This window comes from Volvox carteri (assembly GCF_000143455.1).
Source record: "Volvox carteri f. nagariensis unplaced genomic scaffold VOLCAscaffold_56, whole genome shotgun sequence".
Lineage (NCBI taxonomy): Eukaryota > Viridiplantae > Chlorophyta > Chlorophyceae > Chlamydomonadales > Volvocaceae > Volvox > Volvox carteri.
Window position 1 is genome coordinate 503335 of NW_003307599.1, and position 19879 is coordinate 523213.

The window sequence follows — 19879 nt, forward strand, 5'->3', positions numbered from 1 at the left end:
GATCTCTCCCCACCTCTCACCCCCCCTCCCCCGCCTTCCTCACCTTGTCCTTATCATAATACTCCAACACGTGGCCGATGCCAGTGATGGCCTTCTCGTACTCCGTCATGCCGCCTGACCGGCAAGGGACCAGACAGGCGTCCAACGTTCAACGTTCTAAATGCGGGCTAAACCGCACCGTTCGGGTGAAAAACGGCAAAACCCCACGATGCACCCTGCTAGTCGCCGCGAGGGGTGCTACAGCTTCAGAGCACCGTAAAAAGCAACAGCCCCCCTTGACCCGTGGACCTGTTGGACCCCCACCTCCCTAGCAATCTCCCCAAAGCGGAAAACGGAAAGCCTCTCCGCACCTCAGAACCGAAGGCTCACGGAGCGCACCAAGGAAAACACCAAGTTCCTTTGGCTCCTGCGCCCCTGTTCCTGTACATGGCCCTGTTCCTCTACATGGCCCTATTCCTGTACATGGCCCCGGAGAGCCCGCACCTGCGCAGTAGTGCTTTGACGTCGGCGTGGTGGGGTTGCCGTTGCTGGCTGTGAAGTCCACCGCGACTATAAAGCCAATCTCCGTACCCCCGGCAAGATAATCCAAAAACGACGCCGACGTTTCCACCTTGAACGACAGGACCTAAGAAGGTACGGCATAGTACGGCACATGGCATCACAGCCGTGAAGGCCAGCATTGGAGGTTAGGCTCCCGACATACAGACATAAACGCGCAGAGGGACTGGCAGGGGTCAGCAGACGAACGTTCGAATGCTGCAGCTGGTACACAATCGCCGTACCATATCGCCGTACCATCATGTAATGTAATGTAATGTTACAGAGTGGGAGGCTTCTGGGCCGCTTTATCACATTGTCAGTTCTAGATCAGTTCTAGATCGTACCATCAGTCTTACGTACCCGTAACATTCCGTAGTCGCCTGGTGGCTTGCCGGTGGGGGGCTGCAAGCTCACAAAGGCTCCGTGCTGCGTCGCCAGCTCCATCATCCGCTCGGTACTCAACTCGCATTGTCCCAACAAACGGTGGGAGCCGTCGGATTCGTAGTCAAACACCTTTCAGTTGCGCATTCGGAGGCAAAAAACGAGGGCAGGCAGCGATACGGACTGGAAAAGAGCGGAGCCACAATGAAGAACTGCCTTCCAAAAGGAGCTCCGGAACCTCCCGGAAACTTTTTCAAAACGTCGCACAACTCGCCACACAACAAGAAGAGAAGCCTAATACATCAAGGCAAAACACAACGCAGAACTCAGCGCGGCTCTTCGCCGTATTCGTGAGGATATTTCGTAAAGTATTATTGTCCAGGTCGCCTAATATGGTCGTCAGTCCATCAAACCAAGTTGGCAAGTCTTTCAGTAAAACGATGACAAGTCAATATATATTCAACAGAAACCTATAGCCATCCAACTCCTCAACCCTCAAGGCCAGCAGCCAGGCGCCGGTACTGAACCTCTTTGGCAAGACGACTCATACAACCGCTCCTCCAACCGCGCATTTCCCCCCAACATCCTGAACCTCATCACCTCACGAGCCAAGCCGAATGGCCCTGGACTCCCAGGCGCCAGCTCATAACACAAATCCTCCCTCCCAACTCCCCAACCGCAGATAACATCAAGACTTAAATCAAAACTTGCCCATATCCTATGTGCCCGTGTCCTTGAACACCAACGAGCAACACCACCTTCCATCTTCCACGTTCGTCCGGAAGGTCCCATCTCCTCCTTGTACATCATCCGCATTTACCCGTATTCTGAGAGGCCGCATCAAATCGCCGTTGTTGATCTGGGTCGCACGGATGGTGAACTCATCCCAAACTGGATTTAGATTGTTCTTTATCACCTTGGTCTTGTAAACTGGCAACCAGTCGCTGCTCTCGTCCTGTGCAGTTGTCGCCAATCCGGATCCGGATTTGGATCCGGATTAGGAACAACAGGATGCGAGTTGCAGGGAAACATCAGATCAGCATGGAACGTCAGAGCGTCTTGGGACGGATCAAGCAAAGCCAATCAAGGGCCAGGCGAGGTAAGAAAGATAACCGCGCCTAGCGATGTTGACATGCTGTCCCCCAGGGATGCATGTGCATAGCGTAGCGGCCTTGGACCGTAACCAGGCATCGGTTCGATGCCGCTCTGCAATACTTTCTCCCCCCTCTCTTCTCTCTCTTTCTCTCACTCTCTCCCCTTCCTACACCTTCACTCTCACTCCTATCTGTTTTTGTTCAAGCTCTCTTACTGGACTCATAAGCCTGGCGCAGCTGTCCACCAGCCTCTCAGAAACCTCCTCGTCCTCATCTTCCGTCGGAAACCTCCTCCTTCCTCCTAGGAGCATATGCTCTTCGAGGCTCCATTGAGCTTCCGATGGCGAGCCCCGATGACCCGACCCGATCCGACCTTCATCCAGGGCCTTACCTGCTGCCTGCTGAATTGAATGAATGGGTCGGACTTCCCTAGGCTTTCCACATTCCTCAACTTGCTTGCAGCGAGCTGAATCCTGGAGCCATGACAGCCGGATGGAAACACGTGGACGGTAGGCTCAGACAGACAGGCAGATTGGCAGACAGACAGACAGATTGACGGCCCGCCGTGGCTGCGGCTGCTAGAGTGCTGCAGCTCGCAGCCCTTTGCTGGTCTGGGAGCTATGCAGAGCTCTCCTCCCCCCTTCGGCAGAGCGCAGCATCAGGCAGCGAAGCGCAAGCCGTCTAGAGGTGTTGCTGGGCCTCAGACGCGCTGGCTCAGCACGAGGGCAAAGGCGCTGTTCCAGCTAGGGACATGGACATGGAGAGATGCGAGGGGAATGTCAGGTCGACCAGGCTGCGCCTTTAGGTGAGCCGGCTGTTATCGCGTCGGATGGTATTTAGGCATCCAGCCCAGAGCCATGTAAATGATGGCCCATGGTCCCCCCGTACATAGCGCCCCACCGCGTCCCCAACCCATAAAATGCGCAGCTGCCGTTTTGTTGGCGTGAAGATCTCCCAGCAACGCAGAGCTGCTGCTCCTTTCATACGAACCTGTATACTTGCTTACTGTCCGATAACTCCTCCGCCAACAGGACTGCCCGAGATTCCAGGTTCGAGCCTTGCCGACTGATCAGATTTCGCACGAGTTTTTTGCCTGGGGCTGTCACGACCTCGCTTAGAGTGAATTCACACGAGCCCAGAAAGTCCTGGAGGGGGGAAGCCGGCGAGAGGGCGTCTCGCCTCAGCGCGCCTAGCACGGCTTGCAAGGCGTGTCTGGAGCCAGACTTGGCGCGATAATGGCCGGGATATGCTTAGAGACACGCAATATGCACTTGCACATGCGCACAAGTGAGGGATACAGGGATGTGGTGCATGCATACACATGCACAACTCATAATACTTGCAGCGCACTTCCCAGTGCCCCAGAGGCCCCATGCATCTCCAAACACACACGTGCACACACGGACACACGTCTGGGGCCCATTCGTGTTTCTGTGGGTCGATCATGTGTGCCCTGCGAGGCATGTCTGGTGTGTTTACCCCTTGGGGTTGAATCTCTGCCCCAGCCATTTCCCTTGGTATTCCGTGCCGCTTGTTTGCTAGGTTGTTTAGGTTCATAAGTTATCCTCAACAAATCCGTACTGTTTGTTCCCGAGCCCGTATTATTTACACAGTCGTCTGGCTTGACATCTGCTGGGCTTTGTCCTTTGTCGACGTCCACGATGACAACGCGATAACGTTGCAGGCGCTCGAATTGGTACATGAGCTTGAAGGCCTTTGTGAATTTTGGATCTGTTTGCGGGTGGCAGGTATTGGCATCGCAGTAACGGTACAAGGGCTTTTACAGAAGGTGCGTATGAATTTGCGCAGATCCCCCATGTTGGAGAGCATGGAGGGTTTTTAGTTGAAAGGAGGGGTTTTCAGCTATGTTTCCTTCTTGCCAAAAAGGTCTGTGACAAGCTCAGGCATCAAGCAGGGACGGTCGAACTGTGTGGCAGATCCCAGCAAGGGATCTGCGAGCCTGCGCGTGCGCGGCTTTGCACTTACCCAGGGAGTTCACAATCATTTCCGTCCTCCCAACCTCAACCCAGGCTGCGTTCTTCCATTCGTATAGGACTCCAAATGCGTCTGACCGACTGTGTCAACGGGCAACGGAGTTGTAGTACAGGTTCCATCTTAGCGGCTAGAGCGTGCATCAACCCGAAACGTATCCATGACACCTCATGTAAGGTGATCTGATATAAGATATGGACCCACCTGAATAAGTCAGCATTCCTGAGCTTGCGACATTGCAGATGCAACACAACCCAGCTGCAGAAACCCAGACCGCCAATTGCAAGTTCTTTTGCCTCCTCTTCAGCTTGCGTTACTGAGTCATTATGATCAAGTTCACCGACTTGGTACTTGGAGGATTTCACATCGCCACCTAGGCAGTTTCCCATGGCCCTGGACTATGCAGGTTAACTCAATTCGGTTAAGCAGTAATTTAATAATAGTATGGAAAAAAGTTCGGAAAGGGCTGACTGTGGTCAGCAAGGGAAGGGACATACAGCATGCAGGATGGAAAGTACACTGTAAGGAATATAGCTTATGCGACAAGGTTTTCGCTGTTTGTGCCTCCTCACGCAATGGGTGTTACGAATGTACGACGCGTTAGATAAACAATCCCGCAAGGGACAGACTCTTACAAACAAAAGCCTGTCTTGCAACAACAAAAGGAAGTTTCCTCCATGATGAACAGCGTCAGAAGGCATTTGGAAAGTTTGACTGACCGCTACAACCTCCAGCAATAGGCCCCATAGAGAGTTTGCATCTGCCATGTTATCAGAAGCATTTAATTTTGTGTGCGCTTGTAATATGTGCTGTTGTAGGAGTATCGTGACGGTAGTTGGAGTAATGCAACCTATATCAACTTGCTGCTGCAGCACAGTCCCCCTGAACCTTCCTGTCCTGGCCAGGAGTATAGTCCTAGCAAGATGTCTGTCTATAAAGCTTTATTTTCACCGAAGCATTGCAGTACGCAGCAAGAGAATGCACCTTGTTCACCATGGCCGGTTGACGTTGCAGATCTCTGGAACCCACGCACGCTTCACTGCACCACAGTTTTGAGATGATTTTGCAGTCAAATGTACTCCGGCATCATGATGTCGCATTCAAGCTAAAAAAAAGTCATTTCAACGCGCATTGTATGGAAACAGGTGTTGCGGTTTTGAGGCATGGCTCTCCGCCCTGTCGGCACTGGGAGTCCTGGGCGTTGCTGCAGCTGACTGCGGCTTACGTGGTGTAAGTGCCGGACAGCCAACAAGGGCCCCTGCTGGGGAGATCGCGAGTGCCAACGGCGATGATATAGCCTGCAGCAGCTGATGCTGCAACCGAGGCTCCTGCAGGGCCTCAAGCTGGCTGGTCACGGGGACCGCCGCTCCGAAAGCTTCAAATACCGCCTTCTTGTGATCGGCGTTATAGTTGCTCTCAACAGTCCAGACGAGCGCCTCGTTTTCCAGTAGAATCTTCTTCTGCCATTTTTGTAGCTGTATGTATGTTTCCGGCAGTTTGGTCGAGTTGTTTTCGGCAGCCAGCTGCAGATAGTCGTTCCCGACGAAAGGTAAGTTTCTGTCAACTCTGTAGTCACCTACGACAGCCCTGTACCGGTGCTAAACTCCTACAGACAGATCCGATCGGAGGTAATCTTCGACACTTGGGGCACTAGGGACTTTCGTTCTCGGTTCGCATTGAAGAGAACAGCTGCTCTGCAAGCCTCTCTGCCTGATGGCCGTTAGGAGGGCCGCCCTGCGAAGCCAATTAAACGCCAAGTAAACCGGCCAAGTAAACCGGATGGTGGGCGACCTGCGCCGACCACTACAGACAGAGTCGCAGAGACGCCACTAAACATATCAATGCGGAAATGACCTACCGTCATGGCTAAGCGCCTACTGCCTACACTCGGGGACCGACTTGGTCATGGATGTGGTCATATGGGGGGTTTCCTGTCATAGACCTGGTCATAGACCCGGTCATGTTGCCTCACGACCATGCCGCATGCTACCGGTCATGCCACCGGTCATGAGGCATAGTCATGGCCATGGCGGTTGTCATGCTCCTTATGTGGCATAACTGACCATGGATTGCCCATGCTTTGCATGTTTGAATCCTGGATCCAGCAGTACAAGTTGTACCTGTAATGGAGAAGCCATCACGGAGGCATTACAGTGTCTCTCATTTAATAGTGCCAGCTACATGTAATTTACATTTAAAAATATACATTTAGTGTTTGACCGCACAAACGACAACAAATCTCCTCGACTTTCCTTTGAACGCTAGCTTGCTCAGGTTGTCGGTGATGCAGCAGTCACCAATTATTATCAGACGGGCCTTCATCACCTTGAAGCCTGTCGGTTTCCTCCAGCAAAGTGGAGCCTAGCGGACCCTGGTAATGTCCGCGACCTCAAGAATGGAGATGAAGGCCTTGGGGGTGCCTTGAGAGAGGATTGTCTTCCTCAGATGTCATATTTTATTCTATTCTGGTCTATTCACTCAATGTGAATGAGCTCCCCACAGGAACAGGTGTGTTCGTTGACCCGCCGCCAACATGGCATTTAAATGTGGTTGCCAGCCAGCAGCCGACTTCAACCTGCTTAGACCTTTCTAAATAAATCCACTCACCCTTCTTTTCTTTATTTGCCAAGATGGCATGGCTGGGGCTGCCCAGTGGCAGTGTGGACCAGCTGCAGGGGTTTCTTACAAGAGCGGTGACAGGAGACAGCGATCCAGAGGTGCTAATAGAATTTTGCCAGTTGCGAGGACAATACTCATGTGAGGTGCCCAATGGGTGCACACTGATCGACTACAACTCCATCGCCTCCTACGGGTACCCACGTGGCCAACACTAGATATCCCTGCCACACTCCAACCTGCACCAGGCCAGACTGCATTGCAGCTCGTTGCACAACAGCCAGCTGCCCCTGAGTCGGCCACAGTGGCCCCACTCTTTGACTTTGACAAGTACAGCAAGTATTCCATTGGCTTGGCTGCAAACGGGGTGGCCATCAAGAACTACCGTGAGGAGATGCATGCCTCAGAGGTAGCGATGAAGAAAGCAGCGGGATGCAAGAAGGTCAAGCGGTTGGTGGCCCCCAAAACAACAGCTTTCAAGAAATCTACTATTGGCTACAAACCTGGCCAGGTTACGAGCAATTTCAGCCAATGAAGCTGGGAGGGAGAACAGGGCCACCAACCGCTTGACCTTCTTGCATCCCGCTGCTTTCTTCATCGCTACCTCTGAGGCATGCATCTCCTCACGGTAGTTCTTGATGGCCACACCGTTTTGCAGCCAAGCCAATGGAATACTTGCTGTACTTGTCAAAGTCAAAGAGTGGGGCTGCTGTGGCCGACTCAGGGGCAGCTGGCTGTTGTGCAACGAGCTGCAATGCAGTCTGGCCTGGAGTGTGGCAGGGATATCTAGTGTTGGCCACGTGGGTACCCGTAGGAGGCAAATGACCCCTCTGTTTCCCCTACATGTGCATGTGGGGAAAGCCCCAGTCACGTTGCGCCTTGGAGACAGTGCGGAATGTTAGCCCCCCATCCACGAGTGGTGGGTGGTTTTCGTGCCAGCAATGATCCGGTACAATCTATCGGTAATACAGATGTTATCGGAGTAGTTTCGCTTTATCCTCTTCGTTGCAAAAAATTTACCCTATTCCAGGATGAAATTAAGAAGGTTCTTAAAAGGATGGGAGATGATGTCTCGTAATGACGTTCCTGGGTGCTGGGGGAGATGACTTAGGTCAAGTTCCACAGGAATGAGCGTTGTTGACTGTGACGGTCAGTCGATTAATTTCTGGGATCACCCTCATGCCTTTCCATCCGTTGTGTTGCTCCGCCGTACGGGGATGGGTGTCCATTAGTGGCGTTCCAGTGCTGCAATTATGACTGGTCGACTGGTGTGTGATGGGCCTTGCAATTGTTTCAATCAGACCAAGCAGTGTGGGCTAGGTTCTAGCTGGGTGGTATGGTACGTTGGGATAAATTTGCATTCCGCAGCCTTTAACATTGCTTACAGTGTTTTTTCGGAGTTGGTGGTTAATGATAACTGTAAGCGGCTAGTTCGCTCAGTTTAGTCCATGGACATTTTCCCCCCTGCCCAGCCAAATCTTCGAAAGTCTGGAGTCGTCAGCGGGTTGGGAGCCTTGATGGTAGGTAGGCGGGCGAAAGAAGTTTACCGGCATGGAGTTGCAAGCCATAGGACGACGCCCGTTGGTTATCTATCACGCTTCGACATGGGACTGTGCAGTTACGACCGCGAAAAAATGACCCCAACTACTGCTAAATTGCAGGAAGCAGCAGACAGGGAACAGGGCAGGGAGGAACGGGTAAAGCCGCGAAGTTGCGCGTGGCTGTGAAAGCAACGCTTTGCATTGTGGCACCCATCATGGCCGCCGGTAGGCATCCCTGGATAAAACGATTTACCTTCAGGAGAAGTTACCGCTGTCGCGCCACACGACTGTAGCATCGACAAAAAAGACAAAAAACATGTGGGAACGACAGACTACGTGACACCGCACTGGCTTTGCCTGCCTGACATGACATACTAAAGCCCTGCGGCTGTGCCATATGCAAGCTTAGGTCGTCTGCAGAGGTCGTCTGGCCCTGCTGGTTGCCTCATTAGGCCTTCGTGACAGATAGGCAGACTTATAGTTAGACCTTTCTTTGGCAATGATGTTCTGGGAGCTGGTTTTCATCTTAGGTGTCATGAATGGACATTTTTCTGTAGCTTTAATTGAACACGGCGAGGAAGAAAAGGCTGTGGCCGTTGGACAATCACTTGCAACGATATGGCAGCCGCTATGTTGCGTTTGAGATTGCTAAGGGGGGTTGAATCGGTTGCGGAGCGAGTCATCACTCCTTATGACTTCTATCTAGTCCCGCCCAGCCGGTATACATCCCCAAACTCTTAGCTTAGTCCGCAAGCGCAAATTAAGGTATTAGGATGGGAAACTTTAGGATTCAGCGAACCTAGACGAAGAATACTTCCTAGAGACTGTGCGGTCCCTTCATGTTGCCTGTAGTGGCTTTCCTCGAGAAAAGAAAATCGTTTCCCTGCTGCATAAGGAAAGGGGATGCACAAGAGCAACGTTAAACCATTAATGATGTTCCCACAGAGTTGTAAAGATAGCCTCTATCGGCTGTTACGGAAAAATTCATAAAACAGGCGCGTCCACGGGCAAACTACAATGTGCCCGTTCTTTCAACACCACTTGTGCGTCTGGCAAATGAGTTAGTAGAATTAAGAAAAAAAAATCATATATTTTACTGAAACGCGAGGACGCAGTTTCTCAGTTTGCAGCGCCGTTGCGGAGTCCTCACACCATGTCGTACGCGCGGCATTGAGAAGTATAATGGGTCTCTATCGGGTTCGGAAAAAAGCACGTTTTTAAGCTTTTCAATAATTCATTCACTTCATATCAGTTCAGATTAACTTTTATTTGTAGACGGTACCTACCGCAAAGCAGGATGGGCAATTGTTTGCATATCGATGTGGAAAGCAAATACGCAGTTGGGGATGTGAACATGGCTGAGTCATTAAGTAGTTCCTCAGAAGCTGAGGAAGCGGCTGCCCTTTTATCTGGCAGTTTGGCTTACAGCACCTGGGTCGAGCTCAGCCTTGAATGCAAAAACGTGCCGCATGCCGATTATTTAAGGTGAGTTAGGAAAGTAGAAGGTCGCAACGCTGTTGGTCTGCCCAGGATTGTCGCAAGCAAAGTCCCCTTGCCATTTTCCTGCCAACGTTTTGACCTCCGTAGCAAGTCGGACCCCATGGGTGTCCTCTTTCACCATCGCGACGGTTCCTGGGTTGAGTTTGGAAGAACCGAAATGATTGCAAACACGTATGGTAAGTTCGTGGTCCTTAGCCAGTTAGACCACAACAAGTTGCTTTTGCGACTCTGGGCTGTTCTCTGAAGCTGCATGATCTTTTGCCGCCGCAGACCCTACATTTATCAGAAGGTTCCGCCTTATGTTCAATTTTGAGGTTGTTCAGAGGTTTCGAATCATCATTGTGGACATTGATAAAGGCCAGGACCCCAGTACTGTGCACCCGGAAAGCTGCGTAAGTTACGTCCACGGTTAAATCAAATAGTAATAAACATTCTCTTATTTATTTTTGGGCAAGTGCAACTAGGCTTATCAGAACAAAGCTCCATGGGCGGGCTACTACCCGGGCGCCAGCAGTAAGCAGGAGCTAAGGCATATGCCTAGCCCGCGGCATGTTACAGCCTTGTGCACAGCCTTGAGTTTATTATTTTCAAAACAACTCCGAAACCTACACAACGTGCATGCCACTTGCTTGATATTTCTTTTCCTTCGTTTCCTGGGTCCTTTGCGCAGAACTTTTTGGGGTTTTGTGACTTTGAGCTGGCACAAGTATTCACCGGCGCTGGAAAGAAATTGACACTTGAATTGCGCGATGACCAAGGGAAAACCTTTCCCAAGTCCACCATAACTCTCACAGCCGAGGAGGAAACAAGCTGTAAAGACGTTTTCAGGTAAGCCCATGTTGCAGAGCTCAGCGGGCTTACCCAGCATTCCGGCATTTCTCATGGCGGAACAGTTAGGAGAAAGGCATTCGTCATTCCTTGGCGAAAATTTTGTTTGAATGATAACTACTCCACGACCTTTAGGGTTTTGCTCTATGCAAAATTTGCTTTGTATTCTTTGTCAAAAAGAATTGCTCGCTGACATCAAACGGCGAGGAATACAGAGTCTTTGCGGCTTTGCTGCGCGACAGCGGTTGGACCAGCTGCGCCTGGGATGACAAGCCAGGGATAAAGCCCTAATTAAGCCCTACTTAAGCGCTACTTAAGCGGCGTGTCGTCGCAGTATTGTGTGCGTACCGAGTTAGCTCTCGGGTGTCTCAAGCCGCTTCTGGACATTTTTCTCCCGTCCTCGTGCCTAACCTGGCAACAGGTTCCAAATCGAGGCTTCAAATCTCCGCCCTGCAGACGCCCTAGGGAAGCCAGACCCCTTCCTACAAATCAGTCGGCTGCAGGTGGGCGAGATAATGTGTGGGCTGGTCCTGCGGTACAAAAAGCCTGATGACATACATACGCACAGGGCCAATCGATGCCATACATGATGATATACCTTGCTTCAGGAAAAACATGCCTCAATGCGGTTATAACGCGGCTTGCCGCACTGTGCTATGCGTCACGCTGGGTCCTGTCGTGTTTGAGGGCGAGGTCACCGGCCATTGCTGCGTTTTGAGAAGTAGGTCCGTTTCCTGCATATTTGGCGGACAACCTATTTTGCCTTCAGCACCGCTACTGTCAATGGCTGGCTCAGCTACATAATCAACCATTGAGCACCGACTCGTATCGGGCAGGTTTGCAAAGACAAGTTTTACGCACACCCCAACCACTCAATGCCAAACCAGCACCCACATTCACACAAAACTCTCTGTCCATGTTGTATCCTGGGGGTTGTATCACGGAATTCTGACATCCGCCGTTCGGTGCATTTTCTGTAGCAGTGACACACCAGTACTACCTACTACTACGCAAAACGCGTGGGGCAGCTCCTTCCACACGCCGCGGCATAGCCCTTTCCCGTGCACGCCTACCATCCATGCAAGCGCCCACGCGTCCGCACCGCGCCCGCGCCGTGCCCGCGCCGCGCCCGCGCCGCGCCTGCGCCGTGCTCTGCTTAAGCCCTTACATGTAATCAAATCCATCACCTGGGCTTCCCTAGCATGCTAAGCATTTGAATTAAGTAATCGAAGTCACGTGACGTGCTGCGATGCCGAGCATATCACACCCTGTTTCAACGACACCTCATCCTTCGGCTCGTATGGGTAGTTTTACAGGTATGGGGTCACGCACCCCCCAACCATGTAACACACACACACACACAAACACACACACACACAAACACACACACACACACACACACACACACACACACACACACACACACACACACACACACACAAACACACACACACCATCCTGTCCGGCCGCAATGCAATTTAAGCAAGATAAAGACTGCTTCCCTAAGGCATGGCATCCGCTTCAGCTTCTCCAGGTCATGCCCCGTCACGACAATTTACCTCCACGCCCCCAACTACATGGGCGCCTTTACTCCCCAGGACGGCGGCACTTCGTGGCTTCCGGTATTCAAGTCAGAAGCCATCCGAAAGTGCACATGCCCCGTCTGGCGAGGGGCCGAAATGCGAGCGGGCCAGCTTCATAACGGCGACATGCACCGCACACTGCGGTTTCAGGTGCGGCCGGCTGCGGCGGCCTGTGTTAAGGGCTGCAGCCTGCGTTGTACACTACACTCCCTTCCAGCGGGCTTGTTTTCTTTTTTCTTGGCTGTCAGACCTGCAGCGTACATTCGCTTGATCGATTCGTTTCTGGCTTCTTTCTTACCCACTTTCTCTCTTCCTCGTTTTCGGGCGGAGAGACCACCCATCGTGAAGCACCTTCATGAGGGGTGACAGCGCTACAAAACTGCGTATGATGAAACCGTGCATGTGTGTGTGCACAGATAGGAGACCAGTCCCACCGTATGCGCATGCGTGCGCCAAATCATGCACGCAGGTGTACGATTACGAACGCAACGGTGTCCATAAATTGCTGGGTTACTGCGACTTGAGCGCGTCACAGCTGCTGGAGTTGGGGTCCCAGGGCGGCGCAGCTATTCCGTTAAAGCCTCCGCCAGGAAAGCGACGACCGGGCAACTTTGGCACGCTACGGGTGGGTAGCCTGGGGGGACAGGTTTGCGGTCACGAAACCCGTGCACGCGTGCATTATCCACGTATGCAGACAGCAGGTCTTCTTACGGGGTGTGTGGTGTGCATCGTGTGTGCATCGTGTGTGCATCGTGTGTGAGTGTGTGAGTGTGTGAGTGTGTGTGTAATGCTCGCCTATTTAGAAGGCAGGAGCAGGAGTTCTGTGTCGCTGTGTGTTAGGGCTTTTAGGGCGTACTGCCTCTGGCGTTCGTGTTCTCGCTTACCTGTATATTTCCTTTCCTCGGGTCACATTTAGGTGAAGTACGTTGTGAGGGAGCTTCGACCGTCCTTCCTGGACTACATCGTCGGCGGTGCGGAGGTGGGGTTCGTGGTGGCTGTGGACCTCACTGCCAGTAACGGGGACCCCCGACTGCCCACATCCAAGCACTACATCTCCTGTGAGTGAGTGAAAAGATATTGAAGAAGGGTAACGCAACTCGAGGTATAACACACGCACGCACATTCACCCACCCACCTATCCACGCAGATCCCTTTCTCTTTCTCTCATACATACATACACACACATACATACATACACACACGTACACAAGTCCACGGTAAGGTTTCGTTGTGCCCGGGGCACCTATCTGTCCCGTTTGTCGTCGCAATGTACGCGCTGCGGTGGCATATGGCCCTCAGGATAGTAAAATAAGGTTTTAGTTCCTGTCTAGTTGGGACTTTAGGTGCCCTCGTTGTCTGTGCAGTGAGTTCTAGCCGCCCACCACCACCACCACCACCACCACCTAGTCGCCCTTCGCCGCTACACCGCTGATCAGGATTCGCATCTTCGGTCAATAAGTCAATAAAGTTATTCGTGTACCAGCATTGGCATTTCCCTCACATCGCGGCTCAGGTTATTAAAACAGAAACACACACAAACACACACAAAGACAAAAACACGCACACAAGAATCACAAGATGCCGCTGATTTCTGCGCCCGGCGGCAAAAGCGACATAACTTGTCTGAGAGAGTGCCCTTCAGTAATTTGTGATTGAAGTGCCCAGATGCGTGACATGTACCGGTAATCAAAGCGCTTCTCGCATACCCCTAACCACCCAACGGACCCAACCGAATGGTCTCTCTTGTCCACTGTTGGCATCATCAACATCCCTAATCCATATCACCCCTCTCTCTTTGACGCATGCACCCACCCACCGAAACACACACACACACAGGCGCTCCCACGGAGTACGAACATGCCATAATGGGCGTTGGGCAAGTTCTTATGCACTACGACAATGACAAGGTGCGTGACGTACGACTGCTCACTCACTTTCTCCACGGCACCGTACACACGTACGTTATGTACGTATGTACGGCACGCAAGCGTTTGCACTGTGCAGAGCAAACTTCGGGGTGCATTTGTCTGCTGGCAATCACGTTGGGAAAATAATTGTAATATAGCTGTAGACGTATAGTCACTCTCGGCACAGAAATCACCTTAGACTATGTGGGCGTGCTAACCCGTTCCGCCAGCACCGCAATAGACATTTTCTAGCGGGGCCAGCAACTACAGGAGTAGTAGTAGCATCAGCAGCTGCTTTCCTTTAAAACGCAAAAAACCAATCAACCTATTAATCAATAAAGCGAACGGTACCTATCTCCAAAAATGTAAGAAACGAACTAATGCTTGCCTCCGTGGAACCTGTGGATGGCTCCTTCCTATTGATGTGTGCGTTACCCACACATATACACACAGATGTTCCCCATGCTTGGATTCGGGGGTCGCAAATGCAGCGAGAAGGCCGCCAGCCACTGCTTCACGTTAGGAGATGGTCCCGACGGCAGCTGCACGGGGATCAGCGGATTGCTGGCGCAGTACAGGTATGCATGCTTACGTTGTGTTGGTGGCTGCTGGGGCGGTACATATATATTCACAGGAAGAAAGAAAGCCGTCGACCGCGCTGGTTACTGGCCATGCGCCACGGGTTTACGTACAGCTCTGCCTTGGTTTGTGATCAACTGCATCCGTTAATCAAGTTAATGGTCCGGGGTTAGTGAAAAGTAGAAAAACGTTTTATTAGTAGAGTAGAAAGACTTTTTTTAGTTTACGTTAAGGACTTTTCCGCCTCCTCCTATCGTACCCTCACCCAGACGTGCGCTCGTCAATTATGCGCTTTCTGGGCCCACCTACTTCGCTCCGGTTATCCGTGAGGCAACCCGCCTTGCCGCCGACAGCCTCAGAGCTGGCGGTCCCATCAAGTATACCTGCTTGATGATACTCACAGATGGGTGAGTGTTAATCCGCTACTGCTACTGCTATTGCTGCTGTTGCTACTGCTGTTGCTGTTACTGTTGCTACTGCTGTTGCTGCTACTGTTACTGCTACTGTTGCTACTGCTGTTGCTGTTCCTCTTGCTGTAGTCGTTATCGTTCTCGTTTCTTGACACAAAAAATGAAAAACGCAAGGAGGCCTCACAGGTTTCGTTTCGTCGATCTAATTAACAACGACGGCGTCGTCCATTAATATCTTTGTGTGTCGTACGCTTCCTTGCGTACAGGGAGGTGATGGATGTGGACGCGACTATCGAGGCCATCATCGACGCCTCAGCGCTGCCGCTGTCGATCCTCATGGTGGGGATTGGCTGTGAGGAGTTTGGCAAGTTGAAGGTGGGTGATGTGGGGATGTGCAAGGTCGTCGTTTGCACGGGGGGGGACATGTGCGTACATCTAACTCGGTAGTCCTCCTCCTGTTCAGTCCGCCATGCACTTGCTGCTTAATGCCTGTTGGCCTACAGCCAGCAGAGCCCGCCTGTTGTCTGTTTGTCCGTACTAATCCGTACATACTTGCTATTTGTTTGCCGTTTACCAATACTCTTATCTTCCCATCTGTTACTGCATGTGAACTGCACATACATGCTGTCGTCGCCGAATATTGCAATTTTTGAGTGTGCACTGTCGCCAACCAACCACCATGCGATGCAATCGATCCTGAATAGATCCTTCAGGATCTATTCGGGATATCAGCTGATAGGCATCGATGCCATGTACCGCGCACCGATTCCACACACCGTACTCATTCGTTAATGGTGTCATGTACGTGGCGTGCTTGCTTCCATCTACCGACTTCATTTCCGGTTTGAATGCTGAAAACAAACCGCCGTTATATTTATATATATACCGGTATAACCAACCGCTATTGCGCAGATGCTAGACAGCGACAAGAGGTTGCTCACGAACGGCCGCCGTACAGCAGTACGAGACATCGTACAGTTTGTTGAGTTCAACCGCTTTGCGTGCGACGGCCCAAGACTGGCACGCGAACTGCTCGCGGAGTTACCAGGACAGATGGTCGACTACTGGGTTCGCAACAAGATCCTGCCGCCGCAGATGGTGTTGCCGGGGCCTGTTGGCGGGGAGAAGAACTTACCTGCTGACCGATCAGCGAGCGTGGTGGATGCGGACGAATGCATGGTGACTTTGGCGGCTGGAGCCGCATCGGCGTGACTTAAGCAGCAGGGGCAGTCTGGCGCATCTCGACGCGGCTCATCTCAATTCAGCGACCGGGATGATCATAAATGAATAAGGAATATGGAACGCCGTAGCGTGGTGAGCATGCGCACCGTTCGCCCGATCCTGCAGGATTCGCGTATCTACCTACGTACTTCTTGATCTAGCAATAGTTCTATCTATGGATTGCGTCTCCTATGCGCCGTCCTTATTTATGTTTGCGCTCCTTTGCATCTGCGTGCATTCCTAATTCTTTCATCGACCTGCTGCATCTACCTCGCTCGGCTGCGGTTCTTGCTGCCGCTAGCTGCGACTGCACTGCGGCGTGGCAACAAATGATCCGAAGTTAAAAGATTAGGCAAAGAAGATGTATACGGTCAAGCGATGATGAAAAAGCTGCTGGTGGCAAATCTCAAGAAAGATAAACGTTTCCTCATTTTTTTACGTCGTGCGATGTTGGTGCTGTGCAGACACATATGTGGTGTATGTGTGGTTGTTACGGTGGGCTCCAGAATTACGAAGAGTCTGGTGGGCGATACGCAGCGGTCAAGGTGCAGCGTTGGTTGGTTTGTATGCCTGATACGTACGCAAAGCTTCACTACGTATCATTCGTTCTGTTTATGGCAGTCCGACCAGTGCCGCTGCTGTTGCTTCTGCTGCTGCTTCTGCTGCTGCAATAATGCATTGCTGGCATGCCGTGAGCTTGTGGTGTAGCAGTGTTGGTCGGTGCGCGGATTCATGCATGTCCGTGCTTCGTTGTCGTTGTGTTGGTCGTGATCTGCTGCCTACCTCTACAAGCGTACAACACGTAATTTCCAATCGTTTGCATGATGGATTACTACTGACACACGCCGGCAATCCACTGCGCGTTTGCTCGTACCGCTCTCGTTCACCATTAACGCACATGTCGTGGTGAAGATATGTTGAGGGCGTCGTCTTGTCACAGGATAGGTAGGACCTTGCACGCATCGATGAACTCGGCACACGTGACGAATATTGTTCTTGCTTGGATAAAGTTTGTTGTGGATCAATGGTAATTAATGGCATAGCGTAATGTTAGCTTGTTAGCTATAGTTAGGTGCGTTAGTTAGTTAGTTAGGTGCGTTGCTGATTTTTGCGTGTTTCTCGCAGCGGTGACGACTCAGCTGCGACATGATGCATGCATACAGGGCACATCCTGAACATTTTGCTTGCATGCATTCTGCACTTTGCATACACGCATGGACGGAGGCGGCCCTGCGCTCATGGCTTGCTGGCACGCACCAACTTGCTGGCTGGAAGGGTCAAGTGATGAAAGAGAGAGCATGTCTCGTGCATAACGTGCGTATGTGTGTATGCGCGTGATCACATCAGTCGTGACATAACGGTTATGTCACGATTTCAGAAAAGTACCGATCGGCGGATGCAGATCCCCCGTGATGATGATATGGCCAACTGACCCTAAGTTCTGCATGTTTGGGCTTAGGTCGTCGTTTCGCAAAGCTTGTTGAGAAGCTTGCCAGTGCTCGAAGGTTGTAGGTGTTGTTTGCAAACAGAGGCGTTGGAGAGGTTGGCGCGTCATCATGGCTTTGGCGGCGTCAGTGCTGGGTAAGGAGCAGTGTGATGCTGCTCTACAGGTGGCATTATTGTTTTTTCGTTGGGGCATCAAGCTTATTATGGTCTGGAAGATGTATGCATATGCATGATGGATTGATACGAGACAGCGGTGCGTCGGTATGTTTGTTTGCATTCTTGGGCACGGAGGAGCTTAAGTGGGTCCATCTTATCCTTGCGGTTACGAGTAATCTTGCCATGGGATATCATTGGCGGACGGACGAAGGCTTTGTTCTGTTGCACGTGCGTGTGGTGTGCACTTGCTGCTGATGAATTAATGCGCCCGCCTGCCGAAGCGTGCCAGGCAGCGGCGCTCACCGCACTTCCAGCGGTGGTGAAGTGGTGGTGCGTGCATACCAGCACATTCAGCTTACTTAATTTATTAGCTTGTCATGTATTGCTCTTCAACCGTGCGAGTCGGTTAGGCTGTATGTGTTTGACTGTATGTATGTGACTCATGATAATCACCAGCAGCTGCTGATTTACTAAACATGGTGTTGTGATTGGCTGCAATGCTATCAAACGCTATCTGTTAAATTTCTGCCCCTTGAACAACCAAGCCTGGCAGTACTAACCTGCAGGCGTTTATCTACCTTGCAAGCGCGTGGATTGACGCCGTCATAGGTCCTGTACTGATGGTCAATTGTTTGGTTGGTGTTTGCTTCGTTCATAGCACTTGTACAATGAACTATTTTCGTTTAAATTCATTACGTAATTAGGACAAATTGTCTCTGTCTGTTTGATTTAAGGTCTTAGTCTGGACATGTAAGCTGCCATCGGGCAGGGTAACTCGTACATGGCGGCGGCGGTATTTAAAATGGATAATAGTATATACCCTTGTTGTAATGATGGAATCTGACTTTCCGTGATGTGACTTTACATGTTTTTATAAACGCGTAACTTCCTTGGCGGCCGGCATCTAGCATCTGTTGCCGTTGCTTGACAGCAGGTGCTGCGACGAACACAAGAGCCAGATTGCATTTACGTAAAACGCCAAATGTTCTTCATTTAGTTTTTATGTCTTTGCCTGGTTCGACCGCTTCATTAACATACAGCATCTCTCTTGCCGCCGCTCTGTCTATTTATTAGCTCATCGCAGCTCCATTACGATGAATTAAAGCCGCACGAAATGAGGTCAAACAACCCCCAAACAGCAGAAAATATCAATTACATATATGCATTTTACACGTGTCTGAGATATGTCGATATTGGTCGCCATCAGTCTCGCCAGGACACTCCAGGTCTCGCTATCGTGACGTGATGATGACAGAGAAATAGGATTGAACAGCAACCAAGCAAAGAAAGACAATGTAAAGAAGTGAAGCGGAAGACAAGTCGGGTGTAGGCTTCCTCGAAGCCGGAAAAAGGGCGGGCCCGCCTGCATCCGTACAGGCCGGTAGCTAGCGTGGCACGTGTGACAATTGATAGGTAGTGTCAACGCGGTGGAAGATGTGCTTTGTTGCAGCAGTGCTGATGGTGTGGGAGCTAAGCTTGCACCGGCGGAATCGTCAGCACCGCCTGCGGGCTCCACGCGAATCGCATCCATCCCGTGTAGTAGCCGGTACACAGTACGGCTCTACAAATACGCGCGTAGCGCGACCACCAGCGTCTCGAGAGGCCTTTTCAGCGGCCAGCTACTACATCCCCGGTGCATGCCACATGGACAGTGCGGCAGACGCCGGAATGCCCGTGCGGGCAAATGGTAACGCAAGCTGGGTGAAGTTCAGTTCTGTCTGTGATGTTTATCCCCGAAGCGCTAGCGGCCTCAGCAATCCGCCGCACAGCCGCGAGCTTCATCGCGGCACACCGCAAGTCTCCGGAGGCCCCGAGCATTGGCTAAAGTAAACGTACAAACGAGCAGCTTGCGTATTTCATAGAGAAATGAAAACAAATTTGTCGGCCTGTTGGTGGCAAGTCGGAGTGCCCGTGCGGGCAAAAGGTAACACAAGCTGGGTGTTCAAGTTAGCATACGCTGTCATCTCAGAATTCACTTATGAGATACACGGCACCTTTTGAGATGAAATTTAGCCCGAGAGGCGTTGATGTGACTTTGAGCTCGGTCAATGGAGGCAGCCAAAGTTGTTTGTGCTCATACGATCT

At 51.5% G+C, this 19879-nt stretch overlaps 3 protein-coding genes across 3 annotated transcripts in view; 2 read left to right on the forward strand and 1 right to left on the reverse strand.

Moving 5' to 3' along the window:
* VOLCADRAFT_121478 (uncharacterized protein) overlaps nt 1-5530 on the reverse strand; it is a gene marked incomplete at its 3' end in the record, with an annotated part of 8684 nt that extends 3154 nt beyond the window's left edge. The window contains exons 1-10 of the mRNA XM_002955973.1: nt 5233-5530; nt 4212-4380; nt 4002-4090; nt 3625-3746; nt 3006-3160; nt 2407-2488; nt 1742-1876; nt 901-1053; nt 484-625; nt 44-114 (exon numbers count right to left, since the gene is read on the reverse strand). Coding sequence (XP_002956019.1) covers nt 44-114; nt 484-625; nt 901-1053; nt 1742-1876; nt 2407-2488; nt 3006-3160; nt 3625-3746; nt 4002-4020 — 879 coding nt within the window. The 5' untranslated portion in view covers nt 4021-4090; nt 4212-4380; nt 5233-5530. The remainder of the gene's footprint in view (nt 1-43; nt 115-483; nt 626-900; nt 1054-1741; nt 1877-2406; nt 2489-3005; nt 3161-3624; nt 3747-4001; nt 4091-4211; nt 4381-5232) is intronic.
* A 1107-nt stretch (nt 5531-6637) lies between these two features.
* Nucleotides 6638-7158, forward strand: VOLCADRAFT_96927 (uncharacterized protein; the record flags this gene model as incomplete). The annotated part of the gene is made up of 2 exons (XM_002955920.1): nt 6638-6827; nt 6872-7158. The coding sequence occupies 2 exons, from the start codon at nt 6638-6640 to the stop codon at nt 7156-7158; spliced, it is 477 nt and encodes a 158-aa protein (XP_002955966.1).
* A 2591-nt stretch (nt 7159-9749) lies between these two features.
* On the forward strand, nt 9750-16478 carry VOLCADRAFT_76928 (uncharacterized protein). The gene is made up of 12 exons (XM_002955921.1): nt 9750-9840; nt 9935-10056; nt 10335-10492; nt 10914-10995; nt 12091-12225; nt 12545-12700; nt 12992-13133; nt 13912-13982; nt 14436-14560; nt 14831-14968; nt 15238-15346; nt 15884-16478. Exons 1-12 carry the CDS (start codon nt 9765-9767, stop codon nt 16181-16183), a joined length of 1614 nt encoding a protein of 537 aa, XP_002955967.1. The 5' UTR covers nt 9750-9764; the 3' UTR covers nt 16184-16478.
* The last annotated feature ends 3401 nt before the right edge of the window (nt 16479-19879 follow it).

Excerpts from the sequence above, each read along its gene's own strand:
- VOLCADRAFT_76928 (XM_002955921.1), top strand. The coding sequence starts at position 9,765 with ATGGGTGTCCTCTTTCACCATCGCGACGGTTCCTGGGTTGAGTTTGGA. Across the intron at positions 10,996-12,090 it reads TACAAATCAGTCGGCTGCAG|GACGGCGGCACTTCGTGGCT; the intron begins GTGGGCGAGATA and ends TTTACTCCCCAG. Across the intron at positions 14,561-14,830 it reads GGATTGCTGGCGCAGTACAG|ACGTGCGCTCGTCAATTATG; the intron begins GTATGCATGCTT and ends ACCCTCACCCAG.